Source organism: Dufourea novaeangliae, unplaced genomic scaffold (assembly GCF_001272555.1).
Source record: "Dufourea novaeangliae isolate 0120121106 unplaced genomic scaffold, ASM127255v1 scaffold48, whole genome shotgun sequence".
NCBI lineage: Eukaryota > Metazoa > Arthropoda > Insecta > Hymenoptera > Halictidae > Dufourea > Dufourea novaeangliae.
In genome coordinates this window covers 2048128-2072663 of record NW_015373938.1, presented here as the reverse complement: position 1 = coordinate 2072663, position 24536 = coordinate 2048128, and the positions used below count along the sequence as shown (strand labels likewise).

Sequence of the window (24536 nt, the reverse complement as noted above, 5' to 3'; positions counted from 1 at the left end):
AAGTAAAACCGAACATTTTCTAAACAAACGATTTCCTAACAAATGTGTAGGTCGTGCAGGATCTATTGCTTGGTCTGCTAGTTTTCTAAACATAAATCCACTTCATCTTTATTTGTAGGACCACCTTGATAACCAGTTGTGTACAAATTCCAAACAAATTGCCAGCAATAAAGTACAAAAGTTGTCTAAAAAACCATAGCCATCTATTTCTGCATTTGAGTTGGGTTTTGTATGCAACGCTAGCTAACAAAATAGCAAATCAAATTGGCAGAAAGTCTTGCAACATGATCTAGGTCAAATTGAGGGCACACCCAGAACAAGGTTTGCAGAAACCAATTTGCTGCATATGTTGCTGCCAATGTGTGTGCAAGGTGTTTATAGCAAATCTTGCATAAAACTTGTAGCCATAACTTTATAACAGGCATTTGGCAAAATTTGGCTTTGCAGGTTTGGCTTACTGGGCACTTGAAAACAATTGTTCACTCAACATGCGCTGCTGATGTTGAAATACTTCGTCAACGTGAACAACAAGACTGCCGATGAATCCGATAAATTATACCAGGAATTTTTGAAAGATTGGGAAACTCTACAATACAGCAACAACAAGCTTGCATTGAGGTCAAAAGTAGCGATTTTGAACACTTTTTATAAAGGTGAGCAGTTGCATATTACTGGAGTACAAAAATAACTATAACTTGGGAAGAAGCAAGGTCAAATAGGACACATGTTTATATGGAATTTTCATTGTTGCGTTCCACGTCCACCACTGAAGTGGGTTCCATATGTTATGAAACACCCTGTATATCATTTAAATGTAATGAAATAATAATTTGGTATTATTATGTAATGATAAGTAATAATACACGTATGGAAATAGCTTGCGCAACATTTTCATTCCAGTTGTCACGACAACAAAGAGTCCGTAAAATAACATTTGGTGTTTATGCGTTTCAAGTTTCATCGTTCCGCAAGTTCAGCTACTACTGTCAGCTGTTCAATATATGAAATAATGGTAGTATACAGCAGCGTATAGTAACTTATAGGTATCATTCGACATCTGTTCCCAAATATTGTATAAGCGTGCGCGTGCGTATATTTGTGTTTGCGTACGTGCAAGAAAGAAGTGAGTGACAAAGAAAGGCAATAAAACCAAAGAGCAAAAAAGAGAAACAGAAAGAAATTAAGAAACAGTGCACAAAGTGTTCTTGCGCGCACCAACTGTGCGATTTATGCAAAATCTCGCGCGTAACGTGGATGTATTGACGCAAGGATTAAAATACAGTATATCAGGACTAATGAACCTCGCAAATCAAACTACTGATCCTCAAAGTGATGTTTTCTTTGTTAACTTCAATCAGGATTGCACGTAAGTGTCGCGCCCTCCAACTGCTAGACATTTCGGGACGTCGTCCTTTGTTCCCTAACCTTGTTTTCCTTATGTTTAAGAAACTTTTCCCTCAGAGTCAGATAATACGTATACTTATGTTTACATAAGATTCATTTCTTCGTTCAGTTCAGTGTAGTATTATTATATTTTCTATATAATGTACCTGTTGTATTTGTACAGTGGTTTCAGCACCTGTATTACTCAACTCTCATTTTACCAAGTAATGCGTATTAATAATTACGAATGATTAATCGATTGTTATGTATCAATATGTTTCTCCCATCTGAGAAACATTTATTAATTAATTATTTTATCGTCCATTTTACAGTATTCTTTTACCTTCATTAACCTTTTGAATTATTTAAAAATAAGGAATTGCCATTACTTTACAATTGGCATCCATTAATCATATTATCAATTAGCAACTCTAAGACACTTTCATAAGTTTTATGTTATTATCACTTTAGCCACTTGAAGTTATTTAATAAACTCACTAGAACTCACAATTATTAGACAAAAGCCTATTAATAAATCTTTTAGTCCTAGTGGGGAATTACAATTGCGAACTGAATAGAGCAACATAATGTAGTAACAATTTCTTTTTAATGCTTATTTAAAGGACAAATAGCCTTCTGGGTGAAAAGTCTTAATATGTTTATTAAAATTACCAATGTATGTATCATTTTAACATACTTAAGAATACATAAATACGAGTCAAATTTTCAAGTTTTTATTTTACAATATTAATGATAGTAGTATTAAATTTAAATTAAATTCCTTACAGATCTTTGGCTGTAGGATCGAAAACAGGCTATAAACTTTTCTCTTTGAATTCTGTCGACCATTTGGAAAAAATATATGAAAATGGTAATGAGCTTTATGGTTTTCCAAAAATGCGTTACAAAAGAAGTTAATCAGATTATTTGTAATTGTGTGCACAATAGATACTGAAGACATATGCATTGTTGAACGACTATTCAGCAGTAGCCTTGTGGCAATGGTCAGTTTATCATCACCTCGTAAACTCAAAGTTTGTCACTTTAGAAAAGGAACTGAAATTTGCCACTACAGCTATTCGAATACCATCTTGGCTGTGAAACTCAATAGAGCAGTAAGTTTTTTTTCTTTCTTTCAATTATGATAATAAAAACACACTGATATTATAATTGAAACTTTTTATATAAATCATAAGGACCTTCATTTTCTTTTAATGTTTACTAATACTTGTATTAATTTTTAGAGGGAAAAAAGAAATGTTCATTTGTTTAGTGGTCATTTGTGACTCTTAGTATAAAAGCTATCAAACTGATTCACTTTAACATTAGTATTGTATTGGGTTGAACAGAAAGTTTCTACATTTTTTGTTGTTATATGTACAACACAGTACTTTAACAATATATGATCATAATGCGTTAAACTTTATTGTGCATTATCTAATTACGATGTTATGAGTCACAGCAATTGACACCTTGTATTTTCTGCATCTCTTGCCTTGGCTGCCTAAAACATAGTGCAGCATCTGTGTTAAAATCACCCGATAAAAATCTCTGAAACTGCATTGGATACATTTGAACCTTACTGATACCTTCTCCAAATATTTTCGAAATGGCTTTTATGGTTTGTGTGACAGTAGTGTCAGTCAATGGTAATTTCAAAAAATCGAAAGGCAATGCACGATGAATATACATTTTATTATCTGGTGTTTTTGGATAATTTTTACGTCGCGGTAAGAACCAGCAAGTTGAAAACGCAACTACTGAGAAAGTACATGATAGAATCCAGATTGTAATGATGAAAATAAAATATAGCTACTAACAAATTATGTAATAATAAAATGATAAAACTTTTCATTCGACCCAATAATTTTTAACTGCCAGACATTTTTGCCAATCAGGTTCTGAGTGAGATTCATATAAATTTTTTTTGGTTTAAACAAACATTGTCACTTTGTGAAGAACTTTAAATTTTTTATTGCTAAAATTCTGCAAAGAATCGATTTAGATTTTTGACCAAAAGGAACTGTTAATTTCGTATTATATGTGCAATTGTGACTTGGCTCGTATAGTTATAGTAATATATTGCAATGAATATTATAATGTAGTATGAGATATTTAGTAAGTATTTCCATAATTACGAAAATCCTATGATTAAAATTTCACTGAAATTACAGAAATCTATATAAAATAGTAATGTGTATTTGCAGAGATTAGTAGTATGTCTGGAAGAGTCGTTATATATTCATAATATAAGAGATATGAAGGTGCTACATACAATTCGGGACACTCCACCCAATTTAGCAGGTCTGTGTACGCTATCGATAAACAGCGATAATTGTTATTTAGCCTATCCAGGCTCAAATACTATCGGAGAAGTTCAAATATTTGATGCGATTAATCTTGTAAGTGTCTAGAAAAAATTGCAATAACACTTTCTATATTTCAGTGTCTGTATTATGGTTTTCTACTTTCCTACTTTTAGCAAGCTAAAACTATGATTCCTGCACATGACAGTCCATTGGCAGCGCTTGCATTTAGTCCTAATGGTACCAAAGTAGCTACTGCTTCCGAGAAGGGTACTGTAATTAGAGTTTTTCATGTGAGTATAATTATTCGTACGGTACTAATTGTTTGTTCAGTTCCTAAATTTAGATGCATTGCTGAAGGTTCTTTATATCTCTGAAGGTTCATGATGGTACAAAACTGTTTGAGTTTCGTCGTGGAGTTAAACGATGCGTATCTATAAGCAGTCTTGCTTTTAGTATGGATTCTATGTTTCTTTGTTGCTCGAGTAATACAGAGACAGTGCATATATTCAAATTGGAAGAACCAAAGGAAGCGTATGTATAGCGTTTTTTTCCTAATATTGGTCGAATTATTATTGTATGTAAATTTTACTGTTTTGTTACAGACTGAGACAAGCTACAGAAGAGTCACAAACTTGGATGGGATATTTAACAAAGGCTGTGTCTGCGTCAGCAAATTATTTACCTTCGCAAGTTACTGACGTATTTAATCAAGGACGTGCCTTTGCCAGTGTCCATTTGCCATTTCAAGGATTGAAGAATGTATGTGCCATCACAGTGTAAGTACCATTTAATTATAATTTCGTGTGCTTATACGTACGTTATATTTTCTAACACAAGTATTTATATTATCATGCAGAGTACATCAAGTGCTTAGGTTGCTGGTGGCTAGTGCCGATGGATATTTGTATGTTTATAATTTGGATACAACGGAAGGTGGAGATTGTACACTTCTAAAGCAGCATAGGTTTGTACCTTTATAAAACATTTCGTATTTAAAAATAACTTTATAATACACGTGGTACAATTTGTTTCCTGTATCGTCGAGAATAGTTTGTTTTCTATACCTTGAACTGGCTAAAATGTTCTTTCACTTGACAGTGTTGCTAAATAGCATACACATTTAGCTTTAAGGCATTAGAAGCATAAGGCATTGTGGTTAAGCATCTGATTAATAAGTAGGTTAATGTCCAGATTAGTTTTCTTAGGCAACATTTGATATACGTATTCACTATTTTCATTTATAATGAATCTAACCTGAACAGGTTGTAACATAGTTATAAATAATTGAGCACAATTTGAAATAGAACGTTGAAGATTGCAATGTAAGTAAATCATTTCAAAACGGACTGTTTTAGACAATTTGTGAAAATCAAAAGAGACATGTGTCTTGCAGAAGATTTATATTTAAAGACACATTGTAAAAGCAATTATCATTTTATAGATTAGACGGCAAACGTGATGAAGTAGATTGCGCTAGCGTATCCACAGCGGGGTCAGGGTCTGGAGAAACTCCTGCAGCAACTAGTGCACGAATAGTACAAAATGCAGGTATGACGATATCATAAATATTTTATTGTACAAAATATAATGTAGGTTTTAAAACTGAGCGAGTGACGATAAAGATATATTATTCGCAAGAACATTGACATACTAAAACTTATATTTAAATGATACTTTTTTTTCTTACAATTAAATTGTTTTTTTTTTTTAATTAATGTTAATATATTAGTAATTTTCTGCTGCTAAAATGATTGAATTCGTATGGAAACATTGAGATATTAGTTTAGTTTTATATTTTCTGTGCATACACATACGCATCCGTAAACATAAATACGCGAGCGCAAACACACACTGAACACACATACCACGCACAAACAAATTTTGTATAAATCGGTGAGTAACTGAATGAACGAACGAGTGAGTGAAATTTGCGCTTAAATGCACAAATTGGTAATATGTCGTGACTAATATATAAATATAGCAATGCTTTGTTGATGCATATAGTATGCATTTCTTTGTATATAATGTAATGGAGATCAGTTACGTTAAAATTGATAACATACATTTGTACCATTTAAGAGACTGTAAATTTACGAAACTAAGTGAATGTTATATTTCATTTTGAAAATACCAACTTTTGAACATTGTGATACGGTCTATTATACCTGAATCTATTATAATTTGAAAAATATATATACACTTTAAATGTAGGGTTAATTTGATACATTGCATAAAACAAGTGTTATATGCTACTTTAAATTAATTTATATCATCATGTTTACGTAAACATGAATACAAATGGTTATTGAGTGAAATTATACATGGTTTTTTTCTTACACAGTCAATGTTGAAAGATTACATTTTTTTTTAACATAATGCCTTTTGTAATTTGTTCATGTCATGGAGATATAAAAATGTGAAGTGACCAGAAAAAGTAGTAATGGCTACTAAATGGCTTATTTATAAATTTCATTAACTATATCTGGACCCCAGAGCCAGAGTCTACTTTTTAAAAAAAAATTACATTTTACATGTTGCCTGTATCAAATATTTCAGTTTCCGATAGTAAAAATTATTTCATTCTACGTCGTCTAGTTTTTCATATAGGTACCTACATACTAGTTTAAAAATGATATTAAGTTCATATTTTTAAATTTCCATCACATAAAGGAATTAATGCGAAATTCACAATTTCTACATATAGAGACTTGTCCTAAATTCATTCAATAATTCGAAAGTAGCGATTGTTTCTCGTCGAATTCTTACCGAACGGTTTCAAAGTTACAAGGTTTTCGCGCCTTTGATTTACTCTCCTCGAAAGTTTGAAAAGTGTGACTTAACACACTCTAGCTCTGGGGTCCAGATATGAAAGTGCAAAGAGCTTGTGGAATATACATGCCATTCAGAAATTTGTTAATATTCTATTACAGATATTTGTAATAATTGCATTAAATGATATTATCAAATTTCAATATTAAATGAAATGTTATTTGGATAACAACTACAGAAAATTTGTGAGAAATAAATGTAAAAAGAGATATAAAGAAACTGAACGGAAATAAATAAACAAATTAATTTTGCTTGGTATCGATAACATCATTGCTTCACTGTACCAAGAATATAATTTTTAAAGTTCATTTTACTTCAAACTTTTGCTATTTCAATTTTACCTCAGTTAAAAAGGTTAGAAAGAAATAGCAGGGTTTTTTTTAATATATAGTAATAAATCCAAACACGATCTTAATTGAACTTTTATAAGTTATTAGGAGGTTCTGAGAATGGTATTTGTTTATTAAAAATCCTTTCACTAAGGCGACATGAAAATTGCAGAAATTGTATTTCTCATATAATGAGCAATGACTCATTGTTTTCACTGCTGAGCATTGAATGCTGTTGACTTAAAGAATTGGTTGCAACGCACAATGTTGGCAGGAATAACTATAAGCATTTAAGCGTCTGTCTTGATTAGAGGTGAATCGGAAATTGAATCTTTAACAGTACAAGATATGAACTTTTTGAAACAAGTGTACGAACAATTAAGGAAATCGACTTTTGACTAAAATGTTTTTGTTGCTACTTGACGTCCTGTAATAATCTTACAGCAGTACGTTTTTGATTTATTAAAGCAATGAAACAAAGTACACACGATTTTGTTATAACTTCTGAGCACACTAATCTAAACACTAAAATTAAACATAACACATATCATGTGTTAGCCATATTCCCCCAATTAAATTTAGTACAGAACAGAGTAATTGCATAACTCTAGTCTAGGCAGGCATTAATAGGCTTTTATATACATATAATAAAGTAGACGATAACAAAATTAAATGTAATTGTTACAAAATAATTGACACAGAATACGAAAACGATGTTTTAACGTTTTATATAATTGTTTATTTAATATTGTGATCATAAAATAAAATCAACTACTTTAATACAGTTAGTACTTATGTATAATTAAGCAGTATAGTATAGGCATTATATGGTTAAATTTAAATATTTTTGTTTGAAATGTCTTATCCGTTTAAACACAGAATCATTTAATCAGTAACAAGTTATTATTTCAGAAATTTGTTTCAGTCGCTTACAGTGTGTTTTATGTATTATAGGTATAAAGATTTTCTTTTAAGAATAGGGCGCTAAAAACATTTATTTGCTGAAATATTGTTAATTTTATTGTACCAAAACATTTTCAACAAGTTTGTATTAAAATCTATAAATGTTTGTATTTTTCTTTAACTTCTTTCACTTTGTTCAGTAGTTCTACAATTTTATCTCTTTAAGGCTTCTATATGTGATGCACTTGCTTGTTGGGATTCTTGTGTTAAGGTCAGATAATTCTGTTATATTTGTAGATGCTGCTTTACTAATTGTAACATACATTTTTATGGTATGTTATTTTTAGTCTTTCAGTCATCTTGCTATACTAAAAATCATACATTTACAATATTCTGTTAAAAGAGAATAAAAAATGAATTAACTTACAGAATATGCCTGAATAATTTTAAACGATAAGTGATTTTTTTCTTATTTTTATTCTGTTCAATTTAACTGCAATGAAATACTGAATACTTATATTAGTAGTAGGCATACATAAATAATTATATGTTATTTATACAATGTAAACATTTAAAATGTTAAAGAATTGTTGTGTAATACTGTGATTAAATGACAGAGTAATTATGCTTGATTTTGTTATCGTTCATGTTTCCTACAAGAAATAACAGTTTTCATATTGGAAAAAACTTAACTGTTGATTCAATTATGTCTTTAACTATATATATGTATATAAATAGTTTAGTGTTTTTACATACCTAAAAAACCAAGAAAATTAAAGAAATATAGGAATCATATTTTGGAAGTTGTTTTGACTCTTTATTGACAAGATGAGATTTTTAAAAAAATTATACTTTTAAAGGGGTAACTAATAAGTATACCATGCATTTATTCTATATATATTAGCGTTGATTATAGATGAAATCAAATGAATATGATTTATGAAGTTTTTTTGTACAAATAATTTACTGATTCAATGTGTGTATATGTGTGTGTATGTAAGCGTAAGGAGGCCTTGTTTTTATAATGCACTGATGTCTTCTTTTTCCTTGCTTTTAACCCCTTGCAATTAAATAGGCAATTTCTATGGGGGCTATAGGGGGGCCCCCAAACAACTGATCTTACTTGATGTAATTTTTTTCTTTTTATCGTCCATTGAAGCCTGCATAAATAGCTACGCGGGTGTGTTACGCGGACGTTCGCCAGACTCCATGTCAGGTACTGGTATATCCTCTTTTCTGTCCCTTGTTTATTTTCTGCACACGCTCCATTCATAGTTTCACAATGAATTTTTTTTTAGTTGTTTTTTTGTACTTCATAATATATTAGCGTTTGCTTTGAAACACACACTAAACAAACGAATAATATAGATAGTAACATGCAGCAAGTTTTTATGTGGCTGGGTAATCAATTTCTAATGTATGTTATTATAGTTTAGACATAATTAATAAATGTATTTTAGATATATGCAATTGCCTTATTACACGCTTTCACAAATCTAAACTTAGAGAGTTATGGAAATGTAACTTTCAAGGTATGCTTAATATGCACACATGCATCATATTTGTAACTATACGAAATTGATAATCTTCGCATTCAAATTTCACGCTCGCTACGTTTCATAACTGAGCTTACTGAGAAATTTTAAACAAATGTTCAAATAACATTACGCGCAATAAAAGACACATACAAGATATTCCAAAAGTTATGATGTACAGTTACGAAAGTAATTAATGTGTTGACAAATGTTTTATTTTTTAAGTTTTTGAATTCCCATTATTAAATGAAAAAGGTAAGAATAATAATAATTCTGAAGTGTATACGAAAAATACGTAATTTTAAAATATATCTGCAAGTGTATGTCACTTGGTGGAAGAAATATAGTAACGTCGAAAAAACTCCAAGGAGCAAAATAGTAGTGTTATTAAATGTTGAATGACCGATAGTTTCAGAACTGATCTAAAGTGAGCAAATCTTGATATTAACCCTCGGATGACGATGCCTATGTCCATTTTGACCCTAGTTTTCAAGAACTTCATCCAATTCAACAGTTTCCAATATTAATTCGAATAGAAAGGTAGCCAATTTACAATGAAATTCGTTTAAAAATACGTTTAAAAGGAATGTTGCACGAGGGTCAAAACGGATCTACGTTCTGATTTTTGCATTTATTATAAAAACCATCCGCTTTTCGAGGGTTAAGTACTATTTGAGCCTGGACACTCAATTGGAAAAACTGTTGCTTATAATTTTACCATGGGAACAAATCAATTTGCTTTTTTTCTCATATTAATATTGTACCATAGAATACGTTGTTTATACTGCTTCAATTTTTATAAAAAAATAAAAGTGAAACCAAATCTAGTTCAAAGCCATTTATGACGATATCTACCAAACAGTCTTTAGTAGTAAAAAACACGCTTTATAAAGTATTATTTATTAGACCATTTGAATGGACCCCAAATAAGTCACTCTACTTCTTCTATCAAGTATATATTTGTTCTTACAGCAGACAAATGTATGAGACTAGTCAAAGAAACTGCCGTAACTTATATCCATTTATAGCTGTGTACACGATTATGAATCATCTGAGGTGCAACGGCTGTTGGCACGCACGTATCAGTTACAGTATTGAAATAACGTATGAAAAGAAAACAATAAAAGGTGCTGGATAATATTTTTCTCATTTAAATAATAAATTATTAATAATTTCATCATAGAATTTCATAGAGCATCGTGAAGGATTTCATAAATACAAATATATATATCATCCTTTAAGGGAAGTTTCACCTTTGGTCTATAAAGACAAAAATATTAAGTGTATGGTTCTTCATAAGTAAAGGTTAAAGTATAAAGCCTGTTAGTTGCTGGTTAAGAATCCTTCTAAACAAAAGAAGTTGCCGTATTTCACTTATTCTACATGTATTCTATTTGCTTCCTTGAGCAAATAATGTCGTACTAGAATCAATCGGTGTTTGAAATAAGCTGATGCAGAGAAAATATACCTTTGTAGTTTTGGCTAAGTGCATTCACTGCATATTGACAATACGCTAGCCTACCTTAGAAGTTTACAAGCCTGTAAACTTGTTATGTTGTACTTCTGTTAAGAGTACGTGTCCCTATATAAATTAATTATTGCGAACATGTAGGTCAGGCTAAGGTAGCCTATTTCGTTCAATGTGCAACGTGTAACACCCACCAAATTGCAATGTTCAGGCTCAAATGTTAGATTTCAAAAGTTATTAAACTATATTTTGAACTATTGGCATTCAAGATTTAGGAACATTACCTTACCATTTTCTATCATTTTTACTACAAATATATAATCATTATTAGGTGACTGCCAACATAGAAATGAATTAAAGAAACAATTGGTGCTATTAAATGGAATTCATATTATTACTACTATTTATTTATATAAACTGTTACAAAATGAGTATTGGTTAAAATAGTGTCTAAAACTAATGATATTATGAACTAATAAGAGAGGAAAAATTTTAATCATCTTACATTTAAATAGTTTCAAGTGGAATACAAGTAATGTTTATGTTTCTTCCTCTGTTTTGATATTTTAAGGTTAACTTGTTTTTTTTTAATAGAATATATTTTTATCTTAATATTTTGGTAGACAGAGAAAAACAACTTTGGCCATAATTTAACATGAAGTTTTTCTTCGCTGAATTGCGTCAGTACAATGTTACACTATGTTGCTAAATTTGATTCCAATTTATCAAAATGTTATTATAAATATATGATTGCATTTTAAGAAATTAAGTCGCCCTTAAAATGATATTGGTGAAAAGAAAGAAATATTCTATTATTCCGTCAGATTCTGTGTTTGAAATGGTACAAATATTACCTCTGCTAAATTTTCATAATTTCAATAATTTAAACATTACAATTGATATAATCATTGTTACTAATCATGTAACACCTGTATAATAATTTATCATGTTATGCTCTGTATGTTTTTCATTCTAACATAATTACTAAAATTGAAAATTCATGTAATATCAGTATTAAATACTATTAAACTCTTTCTAAATATTTTGAACATGAAATTTCAAGTTTCAAATTTGTAAAGAAATGTTTGATGTGTTTTTTTTTTGAAATATTATAATACTTGATCTATATTATAACAAAATTACATTAAAAGTATTACTGTAATACTGTTTGCGTTTATTTAGAGCTAATTTTCAATTTGGAACATCTTATTTATGCAATTTTTTTTAATGTGAATTCTATTTTTGCTTGGTTTTCTGTCCAATGACAGTGCATAACAAGAATATAAAGTGTTGAAGAGAAAATATTTATGTTAGGTATACATATATAAATTTATAATATTTTATATTGACTCATATATTTAGTACAATCAATACAAATATACAGAGCATTTAATTATGAATAATTGTGTTGAAAGTCATGTAATATAACATATTGAATGAGTTAAGATTAGTCATTAGAATGTAAAGAATATTTTCCATTAGATTGTAAGTTAGAAATGGTATTATTAAAAAAAAATGTTACATAATTTTTTACCCAATAACAAAACACTATGATACAATAATATCATTCTTTTGATTCAGAGTGGAGTTTGCTTTTGTTTTCTTTCGAACATTATGAAATTCTGACATCTATCTTGCATCTGCTTATTTACACCTTGTGATTGTTAAAAAAAAAATGAAAATCCCTGATGCCTTATGCATTTATTCTCAGATTTGTCTTAGTGGATGCATTCATTGTAACGACATATTAATAATTGTCAATGAATGTTTTCACTGTGTTGTAAAATAAAAGGGCAATGATAATTGAAATATTTTTCGTCGCTAGTTTCATTTATACTGCGTTTCAATCAAAAGATTTTCGAAATATTATCGATACACAAAAAATATATCATATTATCATTGACATTCAGTTTCATACATCTTTATCGTTATATGCGCTTAAAATGATTCCTAGTTTGATCGATTGCAATTGACACACGCACAAATGGGTTTATAGATTCAGAGAAGTATCACGAGATGATTGCAGCGACTGAAAGTCCCCCAAGATATTCGGGTCCGTTCCGTTTGAAAGACGACGCGGAGTTTCCACCTGTTACGCAAAGGACGGATTGAGTGTATTAATTCCAGCATATCAGAAAAATTTCACAGGAAGATAAATTAGTCTACGGCAGTGATCGAAATTCGACAAGCACTGTGTACAAGCCGACGCTCTATGTTTATGGTCATGACGAAGGTTACAGCGTCGGTAAAACGACAAACTGATTCCCGACGTGAATGTTACGAGAGAACAAGTTAAGGAGCATGTATCAGTTATGTAATTAATTCCGGAAATTATCATATAATTAGATAAACATTTTTATGTGGTATTGGAAATTTGATATTCCGAAAAAGATTATTCGAACCCTCTTCATCGTATTGTAATTTTGGAAAAATATCTTATATTGAAACATTATCATCGTCTCTCAATGGGAAAAGCGATTAATCAAAGCTGCTGTAAAGTGCTAAAAGCAAAAAAAATATTAAAAATGCTTAAGTTAGATCGCGCTTGAAAATATTTAACATAAATGCTTAAAAGAAAAAAACAGTACATAGACATTTAAGTATTTTTACCGTGCATTAAATACATAATAATTATCATAAAATAGTGCATACATTTTAGGTAAGTCATCGAAAATAAATTGTTTATAGTAAACAAACAGGTACATTCTTACCAAATATCTTTCATAGTGTTCTTTTGTTAGATTATTGTATTTCTTAATTATATTCTCATTTTTTTTTGTGTTTCGTAAATGAAACTGTTGAATTTCTTGAAAAAACTATCGTTGGTAATCAAGAAAATTAGAAATTGAAAATTTTAAAAGTATAAATAACAATGTTTTCAAAAACACTTGCATTAAAATTTGTTAAAAATTAAACATTCTAAAATATTTCTAATAACACATGTTCTGTGTTTTCTCCGTATATGGGAGTAATTCTTCTAATCTGAATCGCTTCGGTTATTTTACATAGTTTGAAAAGATGTAAAGACTGTTCATACCTAAAATTTTATTTATGTTTGTGGTTTACATTTAAACACTTGTGTCAAAGGTATGTTTGAGTATCAAATAGGACTTGTTAAATGTATGCGTAAATTGCAAATGTTGTTGCAGAGATTTATTTGTGAATTGAGATTCCAGTTCGTTTAGAAATAAAGCGAAATTTCTATTAATCTCTAAAACACTGTATAAAGTCCATAGTCTATTAGCGACATAAAGATAATGATTTTTCACTATCTTTCTTAAATCACTATTTCTTATATGAACAGTCATTGAATGTCCTTAAACGTTAAGGACGAATACAACAATTACTTCGTGGAGGTAAACTTTAAAAAGAAAGAAAAAAAAATAAATACATAAGGAATAAATGTAATAAAAAATAAAGATGAAGAACTAACTTATAAGAACACTGAAAATGAAGAAAATTTTAATTATATATCGTGTATTTCGATATTTTACAAAATGCAATAAATACGTCGTTTCATAAAACAAAAGGCTACAAAGAATTAGATCTCTGTTTCTGTTAGTATTATACTTTATTCGTGGTATACTTTAGAAGTGTATAATTTTGTATAATTGTATTCTATGCATAGTGCTGGTTTCTTCCTGCTGTTAATAATTGACTGGATTCTGTTAGATTACTTTTTCTTGTAAAAAATGTTATTCATAAGAAACTTACCGTTACATTTTTCAGCTTACTAACTTGATTAATACAACTTATATTACTCTGATTTTTACTTCAACAAGGTGATGTGTTCTTTTCCGTTATTTTTGTATTCACGATAAGTGCCAATCGACTTTGCAAATATATTACAAAATTTTATATATTCTGTACAATGAGATACAGTGTATAAAGTTTTTCAAAGTATAAATTGGAGATATTCTATATTGTACGCTCACTTTTATTATTATTTTTAAACATCGTATCTACTTGTTTCTGTTCTATTTAATGTATCTCTTCCTGAGTTGTTTATACGTGTACTTTTATTTGCTCTCTATATCTCGTTTTTATTTCTTATTTTTTGTCTGCATTCTATTAATGTTTTAATGATCTTTAATTCTATAAACGTAAAGTGAAATCAGTGAGTTTCATTCGTTAACAAAAGATTTTTTAATGTGTTTGATGATTTAGAAATATAATTTCCAAAGCTTAAAAAATGCAGGCTCTGCGTATATATGTTTTGTATGTATCTACTAATTAAATTGTAAGATTTAGTTTTCAAAATCATATCTACTAATTTATGCGAAGTAATTATAAAATATTTAAATGCACATCCGTGATGTGTGTTCTCGATAATTTTGTATCGAATTATCTTATTTTGGTGAATAATTTTACTTTTGTAACAGTCGAAATAGCAATGGACATCAGTGTACAATAGTAGTAAAAAAAAATGAATATGTATATGTGTTGGAGTTTTTAAGCAATGATGTATTGCGTTATCATGTTTCTCATCAGTGTACATAATTATGATAATGTATAAAATAAAAGGAAAGGAATCTCTTTTCTTTCGCATAAAAAAATACCGAATTTGTCAAAAATGTAATACACTAAAAGTATAATACAATCACTTAACACAACTATATAATTTTGTACAATAAAAAAATTATTTTGTGATAATATTCTTTATTGATTTGACAATTTGCATTCGACATAATAGTTTTGTAGGTTTTAGAGCCGCAATTGTACTTCCATTGTAGGAACTAAAAAATAATAATCGGGCAACTTCACAATAGTACTTGTTATAGTTAAACAATGTCGAAAATTTTGTGAATTAGGGAAAGGAAATGAAAAATATAAAAATCGAGTAATATGTATGTTAAACGATTTAATCGAAACTGCAAACATATAAAATGATGTTATATTTGAGGAATATTTGAATATCATTTATTCTTCTTCTCTGTTTCTCACACTATTGTAAATATCTTCTTAGATGAATATTTATAAAAGTGTACGTTGTATTAAACTAAATGTTTAGATTTTTACAAGTAATAATATTGTATTTCACTACTCTTAGTAGAATTTGTGTTATATAAATAAATCCGTAATAAACAATTTAACCCATTAATAGTTTTGTTAATCATTATCATACATCACCGTTTATAATATGATGAATGATGACATTGTAAGTAAAAATTATTAAACAACTATGCCAAACATACATAAATTCTGTAATTTCATTGTACACCGATATAATTTTATTTACTGTACTACCCTCTGAAAATTCCGTGTTTATGAGAATATGAATAAACGCGATAAAAATGCATGATTTTCAACGGTTTATTCTAAAATGAAAGGTTTCAAAAGATTTCTTTGGTAATTTGTAAGTAAATTTACTACTACAAGCAGACTGCAAATTCACCAATACACATTACCAGTTCCAACAATTTCACTGACATTGCATAAACTCTCACATTACTGTAATCTCAGAGTGTGAACATTAAAATGTAATTATAGAATGCAGAGACAACGGATCAAAAGGGTCTATCTCTAAGTTTCAATTTATGACAACACTGTTAATGAATGAACTAGAAACCCGCTTAATGTAAAAACAGATATGAAACTGAATAGAGTGAGAGAGCTACAAATTAATTATGAAATTTGTATGATTCTATGCAGTATACTAATGAGATGAAGTATTTCATTAGGGCAGTTTGTATTACAAATGTGGCTTAATTGCGTAGACAAATGAACTACAACTGTGTTTTCACTTAGATAATTATTATTCAATTTCCAAATCCCACACGTATCTTTCATTACATTTGAAATATAAACATACAAATAACGCTGGAATGTATTTAAATATTCTTCTTTTAAATAAGTTTAAATAATATTATTAATACAAAATGCTCCACTTCGTATTTTATTCTTTTAGATTGAAAATTGTTTGGAAAATCTTTAAGATGGAAATATTATTCATGAAAAAGCAGTCTTCGATTGAATTTTTATCCTTTTATCTTAGCTTACTTAAAATCTGCCCTAATTATATACAAAAAGAAAAATTGCATGTACATACATAGAATATTTGATTCTGAATAGATCAATCTTTTTAATAGAAATATTGAATTTCTTAAAGTTACTTTTCTGCAAAATTTCTGTTTATAAACACAAAGTGTTCTCTATAAAACAGAAACAGGCCCTTTTGTCGTATGCTCACTGTAATGAGGTACAAAGACACGAAGACTTAGCTATAAAGATCATCATCACCGTCATCTTGGAAGGTTTGATCGCCTTGCGTTGTATCTTGAGTACCGCTTCCTCCGCTTTGCGGAAATCTGAAAAATTTATATATTAGTTTAATCATCAGAAGAAGTATGGTATATAAGAAAAATATTAAATAAACAAATATATATATATACAGGGTGGGGTAATAACTATGTCCACTTTGAATATTGCCATTATTTGTAATAATATGAAAAAATGTTATATACAAAACTTACAATACAAGGACATCTTTTTACAATTTCAAGGTCATCTTTTTTTTTTAACGGAATGCTATGTTTTTTTTATCGCGATGTGATAGCCGGTGTTGAGATGACTTCAACGAGCTATCATTGAAGGTGACGCAAGGTCAAATGTGTTAGTACAATATACTTTCTTACACTACAAGAGATGCTCGAAGTGGTAACCGTTTGCGTCAATGCAAAGTTGCAATCTTCGTATCGCTGCATCACGTGCATGTCTTATCGTTTCTGAACTTATGAAATGTTTGTGTCATAATATGCCCCCATCTATACCGTGTAAGTTTTGTATATAACATTTTTTCATATTATTACAAATAACAATATTCAAAGTGGACATAGTTATTGCCCCACCCTGTATATATATTTCTTACCTGAAATTCGTTCCAAATCCACGCGACTGCTGTAGCGTTTGTGCAAACATTTCATATTTTCGAATATCATTATCAGACACTGAACGTCGTGCAAACCTCATTGCTTCTTCAAAGTGAGCTTTGGTTATCTCTGGCACAGGATCGTCTTCATCCATCTATCACAGATGAAAATATTTTAGTAGTTATTGAAGAAAGAGGCGCGTACAAGTTATAGATGTGTTTCGAAAAATTGTACTTTAACCCTTGTGTAGACAACCGGGTACCCAGGTACCCATTTCTAAATTTCCTTTCACAATTTCTTATGTTCTTGTCCAAGAAAGCACATGGTATATTATTCGAAAGGAAAACTATGAAAGTAAAATTATCTATGTTCATCCAATCTCTCAGAATAGAAGTATTCCGATTACTCAATAACTGTGAATATTTTTGTTGTCTACACAAGGGTTAAATTGATATCTGAACGCTGCCAATGAAATGAATGTGCATAAAAAATTATAGGTTATCTTTTCTACTATGACGATTTGTATAATTTTGTTTCTGTATAGCATTTCTTTATAAGGATTGATACAATACAAAAAAATGCTAATTAACATTTTACAAAAAGTAAAAATTTCTAATTCTCTTATTAACAAAAAAGGAATGCTCCTAGTTATCGGTATTATCTTTGAAGATGCTGAAACGGAATAATGTATACAGTTCTACATCCTCCAAGTGCAAATTAGTTACATTCAGTGCAAAAGGACGATTCGTAAAAGGAAATAGACTGTGCGATACGAAGTAAAATGCACTTACATCCATAGATGGAGATGGATTCTGGATACGTTCCTTTTCTTTTTGAATTTCAGTTTCGATGCTTTGTCTTATAGCGAGCTTACACGCACGTTGGCAAATTTCTGTTATATCGGCACCCGAAAAGCCATGTGTTACTTTAGCTATATAGCCTAGATCTACATCCTGTAACATAAATATTAATATTACACCTATACCAAAGACGAAACAGTTAGTAACATAAGTATCGTAGTTTCATTTCAATATTAATACTAAAAATTTTAAAGACTTATAATATCAATTCTGTTTGCATAAAGAAACAAGAGTTCCGATTAAACAAAAATAAAATAAAGCCATTTAAGATAACTATAGTTCGTATTACATACCTTAGCTACTGGAGATTTTCGGAGATTAGCTTTGAATATTGCTTCGCGAGATTTTTCATCTGGCAATGGTATATAAATCAATTGATCTAATCTACCAGGTCGTAAAATGGCAGGATCTATAATATCGGGTCGATTAGTAGCTCCTATGATGAATACATTTTTCTTCACTCCCATTCCATCCATTTCAGTTAAGATTTGATTAATCACACGATCTGCTGCTCCTCCAGCATCTCCTATTGAGGCACCACGAGATTTTGCAATAGAATCAAGTTCATCAAAGAACAATACACAAGGAGCTGCTGATCTTGCCTAAAAGTTTAACGTGACAATGTTTTACCTTTTACATTTTGTTTTATACAATATTATTATATTTAAATTACCCACTTTATCGAAAACATCCCTGACATTAGCTTCTGATTCACCGAACCACATTGTTAATAATTCTGGGCCCTTCACAGAAATGAAATTCGCTTGACATTCATTGGCTATTGCTTTAGCCAATAATGTTTTACCACAACCAGGAGGTCCATAGAATAGTACACCTCGCGATGGTTGCATGCCGAACTTCAAGAACTTTTCAGGGTGCTCAACTGGATACTATGTATATATAATGTAAAAAAGAAATGATTATTTAACAGAATTACTGCTTACTTTAAATGTATGAATATTAAATAATTATTTCATAGTTTTCTTACCTGCACCAATTCCTGCAATTCCATTTTGACATTTTGTAAACCGCCGACATCATCCCAGGTAACAGTTGGTACCTCCACAATAGTTTCTCTCAGAGCACTCGGGCTGCTCTTGGTCATTGCATACTAAAATACAAGGCATAACAGATATTACAAATATTGTTTGCAAAAATTAATATTTTGTTTATATACTATAACATTTAATATCTACCTTGAAATTATCCATAGTAACGGCAAGAGAAGACAAAACTTCAGCATCTATATGGTCATCTTCTAAATCAATCAGATCCATTTTCTCACGAATTTGTTGTAATGCTGCTTCGGAACACAAAGAAGCTAAATCAGCTCCAACGTGGCCGTGAGTTTCTTGTGCGATCTATAATGTAGAATTAATTTACTGTCTAGTACTAAAATTAATAGGTTAATAATTTTAAAAATTATACTGACCTCCTCTAATTCAACGTCATCGGCGAGCTTCATATTTTTTGTATGAATTCTCAAAATTTCTAAACGACCAGTAGCATCGGGTATTCCAATGTCAATTTCTTTATCGAAACGTCCGAAGCGACGCAATGCTCCGTCAATGCTGTTAGGTCTATTGGTAGCAGCCATTACAATGACATGAGAACTTTGCTTCATGCCATCCATTAATGTTAGCAGTTGAGACACTATACGTCTCTCCACCTCTCCGTGTGTCTAGAAATACATATAATAGTTATACAGATAATTTTAGAGTTAATCGAGTAAAATTATTTCGAAAATGTCACTAGAAAACCTTTTCTCGTTTTGGAGCAATAGCATCGAGTTCATCGATGAAAATTATAGCTGGTGAATTCTTCTCAGCTTCTTCGAATGCTTTTCTTAAATTGCTCTCAGATTCTCCGGCAAGTTTACTCATTATTTCAGGACCTGTCAATGTAATACAGTAAGTAAAATTTCAAACCAAGACTGTTTTATATATATATATATATATTAACATACCATTAATAAGGAAAAAGAATGCGCCTGTTTCATTTGCTACTGCCCGAGCAATAAGAGTTTTTCCTGTGCCAGGTGGACCATATAAAAGAATACCACGCGGTGGTTTTACACCAATAGCTTTAAATAAAGATGGATGTCGTAAAGGTAATTCTACCATTTCTTTAATCTGAGCTAACTGTTTACGAACTCCACCAATATCATCGTAACCAACAGCATTTAATGCCTCTTCTTCTTCCTATAATACAGCAGTTTATGCAGAATTGTAATATATAACATATGGTGTTAATATTAATATATAAAATGTATAAAGCAACGTATTCATTAGTTATTAGGGAATAATGTTTTACTGACCTCTCTTTTAATAGGATCACCTTCGCAATGAATAACTGTATCTGGAGCAACAATACAAAATGGTCCCGGATCTGATTCTACAACTTTAAATTCTACGGCACGCATTCCACCGCGTACAATGAAATTATCATCTTTATGAATAGGACGATATGCTTCCAGGAAGTATGGCTTCAAATATACCTCGAACAAATTACTACAACAAAGCACAGGTTATTTCATTAGTATATTAAACGGAAGGAAATATATCATCTGTACATAACAATGTATTTACCTTATGATTAAAGAGTAATACAATAATTATAATTACAAAGTTAGAAGATGTAAGTTAGATTTATGTAACATTAAGATTACAAAAATGTAATGCTAATAATTGTATTATATTAAAATTGGTTTATTTACCCTACAAGACCCACTATAGTGTCATCCATTGGGAGCACATGAATGCGTTTTCCATATTTAACTTCTGGACATGCTTGTATAGAAACGACATCACTCAAACGTACTCGTAAATTATTTCTGATCACACGATTCATACGAATCTTTTCATCAGGACAAGTATCGTCGGTGAGGACGATACATACTGTTTCTTTACGTCGTTTGCCTTTTAACAATACTGTATCACCTCTAAAAAGCTGCAACTCGTCCATTTTTGCTTGAGATAGCGCCACAACAGAGTTATCATCTGCGATAGCTTCATCAACCAATAATCTATTTGGCTTATCCTTCTTTCGAAGGATTGCAGTTGCCAAATCCTCACCGCTATAACAATAAAATGTTCAGTCATTTCAATTATGATAAGAATAATAATAATATAAATGTATTAATGCTTTACCACCATGGAATGTTACATTAGATCATTGATGAATTAAACATAATAAACTTGCGATGTTTTGTACGTTATTAGTACTTGAACATTTGAAAACGGATTTCAATCTTCCTAAAAATTATCAATATGCCCAAAATGTTGCATTAATCAAATGTGTTTAACCACAAAGATACAATGTACACATATAAATCACCTGATGACAAACTGTTAATATAAATAAACACTATTAACCCTTTGCACTCGGAATTTCTAATTTTCCATACATTTTGTCGCTTCAATGGCGACAGTCGAGTGCAAAGGGTTAAAGAAATTAGATTTGTATATAATTCATCAAGGAATACAAAGTATTTTGTATTGTTATAACCTATTAATAAACTGCATCAAATACATTTTCCATTATCGGATCATCTAATATGAATATAAAACTGCATGCAAATTGAATGGTTTCCTGTTTATATAAATATATTTTATGTACTTTACAAATAACAATGACTCCGAATATTATCTGATATTATAAGTAAGCAATATATGTTTAGAATATTGTTTTCTGTAATCAATTTATAATTATTATACCCACTACCTTCTAATAATAATATTTATAAAATAAATTCTACTTGTATTGTCTCTTACTTTTTAATCCCTTTTGCATAATTAGATTAATAATAGATTACAGATAAAACATGTTACTATAATATTCTTGGACAATAGATTTATAGAAACAAGGTTATAATGAATTTTTAATTGAAAAACAAATACTTATACATGAAAGTTAAATTTAAGTTCTACCAATTTCAGTTATATAATTTTTTCACACTATCCAACAAGAAAAATATACATGTCCATGTATAAAAATATGAACACATTTATGAATATTAATATAGTTTATATATTCTTTATACAATATTTTCAATATTTTTTCATTTTCTCAGATTATGAGTATTTGTTTACTGCATCATTTAATTTCCTTGGAAATAGAATTATTTCTATGTATTGACAATATTAAATTGAAAGGACTTTATATTATCAAATTAAATTGTGGTCAATCAAATACTAATCAAAATGTAAGTGATAATTTTATTGCAATGGCTCATTTTATGTTTATTAGTAGATACTGTAATGATGCGTAACAAGACCAAGATTTGTTAATCCCATAAATAATAAAAATGAGTTTAAACGGTTCAACATTATCAAAGGCAATATTTGGCTGGTAATTAGACAGTTTTAACTCATTTACTTGTATTATTAATGTAAAAGAAAAATATAAATATTTAGGTAATTTAACATTAATCATATTACAAATTTCAGTACATTGATTTTATTTTTGCAACGAATTTCTTCCAAGGTTAGTAATTATTGTACTGCGACGAATACAGCGTTAACATGCTACTAAAATTCCTTTGTCATGTCTAGCGTAGTGTTCGGCCATGATTAGTCGGCATGCAAAAATGATAAGCGCGATTCGTGTCATTATAGGCTGTAAATTTGATAAACATCAATCTAAAAGGACGAGCTGCATTTTACAGCGTAAAATTTAATTGACGTTATTCATCTTTCTGTAGAAACGTATGAAGGGACGCGTTGCGTCGACATGATGACATCGTAAAATTGAAAGCCAGCATGGATGCATTTTATTTGCATACTTTGCTTTTGCAGTTTGAAGTAACAGAATGTAAAGCATTATTAGGAATTATCAAGTTTGACATTCCATTTCTTGCATTTACTTACCTTTTTTGTTCACTCATTATTTGTTTGACTTTAAAGCAAAAGAAAGTGTACACGCAATGATCACAACTCAATATCGCACCACGTACGAGTCAGCGACACTCACAATCGATCCAATGAACATCTCTCATTTAAACTTTCATGGCTTGCTGGCTCCCTATGGCCGAATCAGGGACTTAAGGCGAATTCACAAAAAATTTCCCAATTTTGGTTTAAGCGCTAGCCAACGGGCAAAATAGGTGGCAAACCTGTTGTTTATTGTTGTTGTCTGTCTGTCCAGAAACGCTGCGAAAAACAGCATTTCCATTGAGGTATGACATTTCATATGGCATAAAACGCTACATTAGACGTGCGTTTGTCGTTTAATCAAAAATATACGATTAAATTTTGAAATTCTTAAAAAATTACTGGAAATTTATAGTACAACACAATTGTATTGCTCTCTCTTAATTCAAAAAATAATATATAGTAACGTATCAGAAAATGTATATATTGGATAATTGTATTTATTGGATATACAGGGTGTAACAAAAATGTTGTCCGACACGGAAGGGGGCACTCGGGGGGTGAATTGGAACAAGTTATTTCTAGCAACACTTAATCTGAGGCTTCGTTACCGAGATATTAACGAAAAACTGCGACCAATCAGAGCGCGAGTTTGCCGGTCGAGTTCCCGCGATAGCGGTGACTACGTGCTGCGATTTATAGCCAACACTACCGCGAGAACCAGCTGGCAAACTCGCGCTCTGATTGGTCGCGGTTTTTCGTTAATATCTCGGTAACGAAGCCTGAGATTACATTGTTGCTAAGGAAAAACTTGTTCCAAATAACCCCCCGAGTGTCCCATTTCCGGGTTGGACAACATTTTTGTTATACCCTTATATATATATCGATAATATAATATTAATAAAAAAATTTATATTACTAACGCAATAAAATGTTATGGAATAAATGCTTATAAACTTCAGATAAACAGTGTTACGATATATACAAACATAATACATTGTGTTTGGTCTTATTTTAATAAAACAAATCTCCCCAACATGTTCCCTCACGAGCAAACTCGGCTTCCACTAGGGGAAAAAGCGGCGTATGGGTAAGTGCTTCCTACGACTTGGTAAATTCATTTAAAATGTATGTTAATTTGGCATAAATTTCAGAAATTTTCAAAACCAAATGGTAGAAG

At 30.2% G+C, this 24536-nt stretch overlaps 2 protein-coding genes across 2 annotated transcripts; one reads left to right on the top strand and one right to left on the bottom strand.

Moving 5' to 3' along the window:
* The first annotated feature begins 1188 nt into the window (after positions 1-1188).
* LOC107185560 (WD repeat domain phosphoinositide-interacting protein 2) lies at positions 1189-13091 on the top strand. The gene is made up of 11 exons (XM_015573267.1): positions 1189-1366; positions 2172-2254; positions 2332-2498; positions 3591-3785; positions 3866-3982; positions 4069-4223; positions 4301-4468; positions 4549-4656; positions 5134-5240; positions 8913-8969; positions 12753-13091. The coding sequence occupies exons 1-11, from the start codon at positions 1230-1232 to the stop codon at positions 12866-12868; spliced, it is 1410 nt and encodes a 469-aa protein (XP_015428753.1). The 5' UTR covers positions 1189-1229; the 3' UTR covers positions 12869-13091.
* A 3677-nt stretch (positions 13092-16768) lies between these two features.
* Positions 16769-23442, bottom strand: LOC107185546 (transitional endoplasmic reticulum ATPase TER94). The gene is made up of 13 exons (XM_015573246.1): positions 23354-23442; positions 21202-21561; positions 20803-20995; positions 20452-20686; positions 20246-20379; positions 19918-20166; positions 19682-19846; positions 19474-19596; positions 19163-19375; positions 18779-19087; positions 18417-18578; positions 17625-17779; positions 16769-17064 (listed from the first exon to the last, which is right to left on the bottom strand). Exons 1-13 carry the CDS (start codon positions 23368-23370, stop codon positions 16974-16976), a joined length of 2406 nt encoding a protein of 801 aa, XP_015428732.1. The 5' UTR covers positions 23371-23442; the 3' UTR covers positions 16769-16973.
* Between the last annotated feature and the right edge of the window lie 1094 nt (positions 23443-24536).